At 39.7% G+C, this 9,353-nt stretch overlaps 1 protein-coding gene across 7 annotated transcripts in view; it reads right to left on the bottom strand.

Annotated features, from left to right (window-relative positions):
• FAM214A (family with sequence similarity 214 member A) overlaps positions 1-9,139 on the bottom strand; it is a 93,705-nt gene extending 84,566 nt beyond the window's left edge. For 2 of the 7 annotated variants that reach the window (XM_028505817.2, XM_028505815.2), the window contains exons 1-2: positions 8,666-9,139; positions 7,740-7,855 (exon numbers count right to left, since the gene is read on the bottom strand). In XM_028505817.2, coding sequence (XP_028361618.1) covers positions 7,740-7,755 — 16 coding nt within the window. In that variant the 5' untranslated portion in view covers positions 7,756-7,855; positions 8,666-9,139. Of the gene's footprint in view, positions 1-7,739; positions 7,856-8,334; positions 8,475-8,632 lie in introns of those variants that run through there. The other 5 variants (XR_004904898.1, XM_036033688.1, XM_028505816.2 and 2 more) reach the window with 5 other exon arrangements.
• Between the last annotated feature and the right edge of the window lie 214 nt (positions 9,140-9,353).

Below are 9,353 nucleotides of genomic sequence, written 5' to 3' on the forward strand. Positions count from 1 at the left end.
AACTTCAATTTTTTATTGCCAAAAAAGTCAGTATTAAATTATTCTAAGTTTAACATTCCCTTGGCTTTTAAAATCCTTAGCTTCAGATGGCAGTTGGCGGGGGGGGTGGCGGGGGGAAGACAGGTGGGACTATAAAACCTAAATTAGTAATATAATCAGAAAGGAGGTACCTTATTTCATTTGGGCTGCTATAACAAAATACTACAAACTAGTTGGCTGAATAGACACCTCTCCAAAGAGGGAATACAGATATGGCCCACAGACATATGAAAAGATGTTCAATGTCATTAATCACCAGAGAAACGCAAATTAAAACCACAGTGAGATATCACCTCACATCTGTCAGAATGGCTATCATAAATAAATCAACAAACAAGTGCTGGGGAGGATGTGGAGAAAAGGAAACCCTCATGCACTGTTGGTGGGAATGCAGACTGGTACAGCCACTGTGGAAAACAGTATGGGATTGCCTGAAAAAAATTAAAAATGGAACTGCCTATGACTCAGCAATTCCACTTCTGAGAATGTAACTGAAAAAACCCGAAACACCAATTTGAGAAAATACATGCACTGCTATGCTCATTGCAGTATTATTTACAATAGCCAAGGTTTGGAAGCAGCCCAAATATCCATCAGTGGATGAGTAGATAAGAAAGCTGTGGTACATTTACACAATGGAATGCTTCTTGGCCATAAAAAAGAAGGAAATCTTACCCTTTCTGACAGCATGGGTAGACCTGGACAGCATTATGCTAAATAAAATGAGGCAGTCAGAGAAAGACAAATACCATATGATTTCACTCATGTGTGGAATCTAATGAACAAAATAAACTAACACAATAGAAACAGACTCATAGATACACAGAACAGACTGACAGCTGTCAGAAGGGAGAGGTGTTGCAGAGCTGGGTGAAAATGGTGAAGGGATTAAGCAAAACAAAACAAAACAAAACAAAACAAAAAACAGCCCCTCATATATACAGACAACAGTATAGTGATTACCACAGGGAAAGGGGAGGCAGAAGAGGGTACAGAGGGTATAAATGGTGATGGAGGAGACTTGACCTGCGGTGGTAAACACAGAATACAATATACGGATGATTTATTCTAGAACTGTACACATGAAACCTGTATAATTTTATTAACCAATGTTAGCCAAAAAAATTCAGTAAAATTTTAAGAAGATAAATTAAAAAATTAACTAGGTAGCTTATAAACAGATACTTATTTCTCACAGTTCTAGAGGCTGGGAGGTCTAAGATCAAGGAGATAGCAGATTCCATGAGAGCTGACTTCCTCATAGATGACTATCTTTTCACTATAACCTCAGATAGAGAAGGGGTGAGGGAGATTTCTTGGGCCTCTTTTATAAGGCCACTAAAGCCATTCATGAGGACTCTACCCTCACGACCTCATCACCTCCCAAAGCCTCTACCTCCTGCTGCCATCACCTTGGGGGTTAAGATTTCAACATGAAAAGTTTTGGAGGAAACAAACATTCAATTTATAGCAGAGTGAAAACAGAGACAGCACTCCTTTTAGTTTTTAACCTCAAAAAAAAAAAAAGGTGTTTGGTATTTTGCTTGTGCAATAGGTTTCCCACAATTAACTTTAATTTCAGAATCACAGATGGTCTATAATGTATTCAAATATGAATTGAATGTAATATGTTTCAATTACTTATTGATGATTTATGGGATATTATAGGCCTTCATCATTCATAACAGTTAATAAGCTCAGATAATACTCTTAGAAATGTCTGATGTAAAAACTACTTCTAACCAAAACATAAAGCATGGCAAATTGACATTAATCCTTTAAATTAAAAAGAATTTTGCCTTGGCTGGTGTGGCTCAGTGGATCAAGCATTGGCCTGTGAACCAAAGGGTTACCACTTGACGATTCCCAGTCAGGGCACATGCCTGGGTTGTGGGCCAGGTCCCCTGTGGGGGGCATACGAGAGGCAACCACACAATGATGTTTCTCTTCCTTTTTTTTCTCCCTCCTTTTCCCTTTGTCTAAAAAAAAAAATCTTTAAAAGGTGGGGGAATGGAGACAACTGTACTTGAACAATAAAAATATATGAAAAAAGGAAAAAAATAAAATCTTTACAAAAAAAGAATTTTGTTCTACTCTAATTGTTGTATAATACCACAAACTTAAGATTTTGAAATTCTGGGAACTTTTGAAATCAAAATATAAGGTTATATACCATTATTTTGGAGTATGTCTTTATAGGTAAAAAATATAACTCATTCAAAAACAAATAATTAGAAATACCATGCATTTATGATATAACATAATTTTTTAATTACTTCCACACAAAGATCACATTTTAGACTTCTCTTGAAACACTGGATACATGTCTAGGACCAGGTCCAAACTTGATATCCTTGAGTACAAGGAGGAGTAATGTTATAAAACCTTCAAAGCGGCTCAGCTTTACTCGGCAGTTAACAGCCTTTAAAAATCTCTTCCTGGGAAGCTTAGTCCACCCATGTCACCTCTTACACAGAGAAATTAAACTATAATTGTAACAACAAATGACAATATGAAGAAATAAATTACACATATATAGCAAGCATCCTTTTGCAGTTTTTATATTTTTCTCAGATAAATATATATTAATAGCCGATTAAATCTGCTTGAGCCTTAGCAGGTTGAACACCATGAATATAAAACAAAACAAAATAGTGTTAGGTTATTGCACATTTGATTATTTCCTTACCTCTACTGAACATATTTTGTAACCGACCAACATATAAACATCTATAATTATTTAACATGATCATGGTTATCATTTAATTTATATCTTTGTGCCAAACACTGTCACAGTTCATCCTAACAACTATGAGAAATTTGAATTATCCTCATTTTATAAAGAACCTGAGACTCGGGGATTAAGTAATTTGGTGAAGATTAAATAGCCAGACAGTAATGTAGCAAGAACACAAATACAGGTCCGATTCCAAAGCCTGGGCTAATGATAACATGAAAGAGTCATCTTTAGCACCATGGCCCAAGTAATGTTATGTAACTGCTTAAAAATTAAAAAAATAAGACGTACCTCAGGCAATAGTAAAAAACTACTGACAATTGTAAAATGTAGCAATTGCACTAAACCAGTGATTTTCAACTGGTGTTTTGCAAGAATTTTTTAATTGATTTTTTAGGGAATGAGAGGAAAGTGGAGAGAGAGAGAGAGAGAGAAGAGAAAGAGGGAAGGGAGGGGAAGAAAGAGAGAGAAATTTCAATTTGTTGTTCCACTCTATGCATTCATTCATTGGTTGATCTTTGTATGTGCCCTGACCAGGGATTAAACTTGTGACCTTGGCATGTTGGGACAATGCTCTAACCAACTAAGCTACCTAGACTGGGCCCACAAGAACTTTTAAAACATGCAATACCTGACTATTTACTCAGGGGCACTGATCTCTTTTCCCTTCGATTGTCAAATTTAAAAATGACAACAGTCAACACAGCAATAGCCATCTGGTGTCAATGAATCAAAATTATACCTAATTTTTTTTTCAGTTCAGCAAAAAATGTAACATTTTTTGGTGTGCTGCAGAATTTTAGTAATTAGTTTATGCGTGCCATGAGATGAAAAAGGCTGAAAATTGCTGTGTTCTACGGTAACATCTTGATTATCTGAAAGTGTAGTAGGAGGTCTCCTGACTTTCACTTAACCAGCTAGCAGGATGGGCCAGTGTTTCCATAACCTCCATAAAAGCAAACTAAAAGACACTAATAGTTAACAGGGTATAGCAGATCCTTGAATAGCACTGTTTCACTATAATGTTGATGAGGAAAAAAAACTGATTTTCAGACCAGGCCACTGTCTGTGTGGAATCAGCCCATTCTCCTGTGTCTGCGTGGGTTTCTTCCAGTTTCCTTCCACATCCCAAAGATGTGTGTGTGAGATGAAAGGTGTGTTTAACTTGTCCCAGTCTGAGTGAGTGTGGGTGTAGTGTGATGCATCCTGCAATGGAAGGGTGACCTGTCCAGGGTGGTTCCCACCTTGTGTCCTGAGCTTCTAGGGAAAGGATCCAGCCATCTGTGGCCCTGAACTGGAATAAGTGGGTTGGGAAACAAGTATCTTCCCGGTTTTTTATCAGTCTTCTCAAATGTATGTATAGCTCACATTTATTTCAATGTTTAATGTTAGAGGTGTGTGGTGTCTTTATTTAAAAATTTGGTGACGTTTCTGTGACCAGAAATATGTTATAGGAACTTAATTCTTGTTTATGGTCATTAGCTTATGGGAATACCACTTTGTTATACATTATTTTGCTTAAAGTTGCAGTTTCCAAAAACCAATCCATGACATTAATTGAGGACTTACTATACTTTCTGGTTGCCTGAACACTTTTACTTCTACTAGTAGAATTGTATGTTTAACTAGTATGTGGTCTCTGTTCCCAAATCTGTTTATGCTCCTTGAAATTAACTAACTTATCTAAATATTATATAGGCCAATGAAATCAGTGCAAAAAAAGTCATTTCAGTGAAAACTATGTTGAATGCTTTGGCAAAAGCATATTTTGATGAACATATATTCTTCTCTCTCCCCAAAACAAATTCCTATAGAATATATGTATACAAGACACCTATGAAACATTAAAAGTAATTTTTAAAACATTTTATTTAACAGTGTATTAGTTTGATTTGTAATGTTTTTATTTTTTTAATTTTTTAAAAGATTTTATTTATTTATTTTCAGAGAGGGAAGGGGGGGAGAAAGAGAAAGAGAGAGAGAAACATCAATGCGCGGTTGCTGGGGGCCTTGACCTGCAACCCAGGCATGTGCCCCGACTGGGAATCGAACCTGTGATGCTTTGGTTCTCAGCCTGTGCTCAATCCACTGAGCTACGCCAGCCAGGGCTTAAAAATAATTTTTTAATGTAGAAGATTATACCCTCAAGGTGCTCTGCAAAGTCTTATTCCACTTTAAAGAAATCAAAACTATGTGTATAGTACTGGTATAGTTTATACAAAAAAGGATCACACCTAACTCTGAAAAACAGGTCCCATTTCTCCCTTCAAAAGGGTCTGATGCTACATCAAAAGACAGGTGAAATAATTAAGGGTTTTTAAAAATGATTTCTCACTTAAACTGACTTTTTCAACTAGCCAACTATCACACCCAATCATGTAAGATAAGAGGCTCCTATTGTACTTATTCAGAAACTCTCTGAAGCACAGCTGCATCTTGCAGTAAGCTAATGTCTCCAAATTTCTACACTAGAATTCATGCACTTTATTCAGATTCTGAACGAATATCTGAAGGGTTCTTCTATTTACTCTCATTTTACAGAGAACTCAGTACTAAGCATGGTTATCTAGTTCTCTAGCCCAGAGACTTATGGTGGTGAAATTAAAAGGAGGCAAGAATAAGCATATTAGCAACCAAGACTGTTGACAGCATAGGAATTTAAAAATCAAATCTAAAAAACAAAAAATCTACTAAAGTAGTTGAAGCTAGAGGCAAAAAAATCTTATCAGTTTAAATGTGTTTAGGGCATTTCTAGATTATGACAGAGTACAAAGTTGACATTCATAAAAATGGCCTTTATCGTTAAGTAAAAATTAAACTACATTGATTCTATATATACATATTTTAAGGGCAAGGAAGCATTACTATTTTAGAGATTTGTCCATATATCATGATCATAACTGAAAATATTTTTGGCATTTAAAGAGTAAAGTTTCGATTATCCACAAAATTCACTCATACAGAACGGTTTCTTAGACACCAATGTAGAAAAAAAGTGAAGTATTATTGTCATCTAGCTAAGTTTTGCCCATACCTATACCTTTCCAACTTCAGGTCAAGAAATCAATTCACTGGGTTGTGACAGCAATTTTTTAAAATAGAAATAAAACAGTAAATATAAGACCACATTCAAATAGTAAGATAAGACTGTCTTGCAAAAAGTTTAGTTGAGTATTTCTATTCTATTTTGTGAAGTAAAAGATGTTACTTACTCTGGGTCCTGGTCAAAAGAAAGCTATGGGCCTAAAGACTCATTATTACTATGAAATATAATAACACTAAACTTGCAATCCCATCATTTTTACACAATTTTGGAAGATACAATTTTGGAAGGAAAAATGTTACTTCTTTAGGAGTCTTGATGAATAAATTTATTTATTTTGTCTAATAAACTATCAATATATAAGTAACTTTTTATTGTGTTTAGTACTAGTTTTAGTTAAACAGAGACTGTATGCAAATATTTTTAAACTGCTTACAACCTGAAAGCAACCTTTAACAACACAAACCTCAAAACACATAGTAACTTCAATTTTATTTGCTTGTTTATTCTGAGTGACCCTGGCGACATTTTTTTTCAAAAGTCACTGATATAATCTAAGTCTAAATAAACTTGGGATTCTACACAATCTGCTCTTTAGCAATATACCTACTAATACTTTATACATAAATAGCTGATTTTAAAAAACAGCCAAACACTTAAAACTAACTTAAGCCACTAAATTAAGTCTGGCTTTCTCCACTTCTTCTAAGTGCATCTCATTATGTATGTATGTACATATGTATGTAAGCATTCATTCATTCCTCCCCCAAGGACATTTTTCTTTCATTGCTTTTGTAGAGAGAGAGGAAGGGAGAGAGATACATTGCTTGGGTGCCAGCAACACACGCTGGGAAGTGGATCAAACTGGAAACCTTGGAATTGAACCTGAAACCTGGTTTATGGGAGGACACTCCAACCAATGGGACTTTCCAGTACATTTTAAAAGACACTAGTTCCAAAGACATATTTTAACTAGAATAGAAAATCTGTCTTTCTAATCCACCTTGGAAAAAATATGGTGAAAACTAGGTTAATACATACATTTTTAAAACGAGCATCTAATTCATATGAGGATAAATGAACATTTCCATTCCTAAAGTCTCAGATTTGGAAGGAATTTTGTCATCTTGGTCCAACTCCCTAACAAATATAGTAAGTCTCTTCTTACAGTCTTCCTTGGAATCAAATCCCCATCTGACCGAAAAGCCTTCACTCCTAACTACTACTAAATTAAAATCTCATCTTGGTCCATTACATTAATCAAAAGAAAACGGATAAATACGTTTTCAGTTCTCCTTAAAAAACAGTTATTCTCCTAAATCCTGAAAATACAGGTTTGGAAAGGAAATGACAGTTACTTATCATTAGGGATTTTAATAGCTGTAACTATCCATATGTTGACATATTGAATAAGGTTCTGAAGTACAATGAAAAGTTTTCAAGCTTGCCTAAAGCACAAGAATCAGCTAATGAAAACAATACTAGTAATAAAATAGTATTTGTAAACTCAATCTTAAACTAAATTTTCTCATCAAGTTCAACTTCTTAAGCTGAAAAAGCTTGTACACCTCTTTAAAATTGAAGTTAGATTGACTTTACCTAAAATAAATAATGTACTAATAACTCTAAAATGATACCAAGTATTGTGGCAACGGTTACAAATGCTGTGCTTGACAATTTCATTTTGAGTTACAACAGAATCTCTCTGGAAACTACTTCAGTTTTGAAGGCTATCCTCCCGTGTAGATCCTAACTCTCCCTTCCATTGTACCCTTCTGTACCTTACCAGCTGGAATCCGTAACAGAAACAAGTCATCATATGCAATACACAAAGAGTTAGTCCTCCCACAGAATTAGGTTAACGCTTCTAAAATGGGGCACAGGAAGAAAAAAAAAAACCTACTTAAATAAATCATTTACCTCGGTCTGGCTTCATTTTCACATCCAATTTCCACCCAGGGTGCTGTGAAATACACGTGTGGGTTCTTTCAACAGGCTCACCGCTGATTCTGTGGCTTCTGCTGTTTGCAAAAATGCTAAAAGAGACCAAAAGAAAATTAATCAGGTTCTGCCCTAACACTCAGACCTTGCAAGAAAACTGTTAACAGGCCTCTTCCTGGCACTAACTGCGGTGACAGCACCATCGACAGGCTTGAAAAAAGCAAAACTTTCTGCACCGCCTCCCTAGTCTCCTCCGGACCGGGCACCCCTCTCCCCCGCCCTGGTACTCTCCAGGCCAAAGTGTCCTTCTTTGACACAGTGTCTCTGAACCAAAAGGAAGATCTATTTATAACCTGGAGGTACAGGCAAAGAAAAAAAAAGACTCAAGCAACGCAAGCTAACTAGCCCCTTTGTAAAAATAAAATAAACTAAGATAAAATAAACGCCACTGGGAACAGTGGCACCTCTGCAGTGGCTGATACAGAAATTCTCCGACCTGGAGCTGGGGCGCAGGAAACTCTTTAAGACCCCCTGGCGCCTCCGCAAGGGCTCCTCCCGCCCGGCGGGGCCTCACCTGTGTAATTACCCTCCGGCTAGCCTTTCTGCCGCAACCGCGGCCAAGTTTACACAATAAGAGGGTCAGAAAGCACAGCGAGTCATCTCCCCGAGCCCAGCCCCCCACCCCAAACGAACTCCACCGAGCAGTCCCGGGTCGCTCCCTGCCACCCTTAGCTCTGCGCGGCCAGGCCTGAGGTCGCCCGGGGCAGGGGTTCACGGCTGGGCGCTCGCCCCCGCTCTGCGCAGCCGTCCCGCGCGGCCCGGACTTCCCTCAGCCCGGCCGCACCGAACGCCACGCCAGCCCCTCTCCCCACCGGAGAGTTGTTTTCATGGCTCCCTCGGCCGACCTCTGCTGCCTAACTCGCTCTCCTCTCCGGTGCCGATCCCTCCTCCTCTTGGCACTTCTCTCAGCCGCTCGCCCGCAGACTCACATCACACTCCCACCTCAGACCCGAGGTTCGGAGAGGCGCAGGACGGGCGAGAGCCGAGTGTGGCGCGCAGCGCCCCCCAGGGCTGCGTTAGGGGACCATGGGGGCCCGAGACGACAAGTCGGACGCTGCTCCTGGGCGCCCCTGTGGCCATCCACCCCCGCCTCAGCTGCAGCCTCGCTCAGCTCCCAGCCCTCAGCCGCTGGCCCTGACCCACTCACACCCGAGCCCCGGGGCCCCCAGCCGGCCCGCCTGCCCCGCGTCTCTGCCAGCTCTTCGCCCGCCCGCTGTCTCAAGCTCTGGCGCCCAGCTCCCAATCCCCCTCGCTCGCCCAGTTCTTTCTCTGCTGTTTGCCCTGTCAAAACACTGCCCGGGTCACGTGTCCCAACAACAGCCAACCCACCGCTCGTCACTTCCTCCCCGGCGGCCTCCGCGGCTGGCGCCGGGTTGTTATGGCAACGCCTCGAGAGCCCAGAGTTGATTAGGGGGCTTGGGTTTGGGTGCAGGTGCCGGTCCGCTGCCAGGGCTCGGGGGGTGGCGGAGGCTGCGGCCGAGCCCCGGAGGCCAGAGAGGCTCGAGGCGCCCAGCCGCGGTCACCTCGGGTCTG

The sequence above is a fragment of the Phyllostomus discolor genome, chromosome 1, assembly GCF_004126475.2.
Source record: "Phyllostomus discolor isolate MPI-MPIP mPhyDis1 chromosome 1, mPhyDis1.pri.v3, whole genome shotgun sequence".
NCBI classification, from domain to species: Eukaryota; Metazoa; Chordata; class Mammalia; order Chiroptera; family Phyllostomidae; genus Phyllostomus; species Phyllostomus discolor.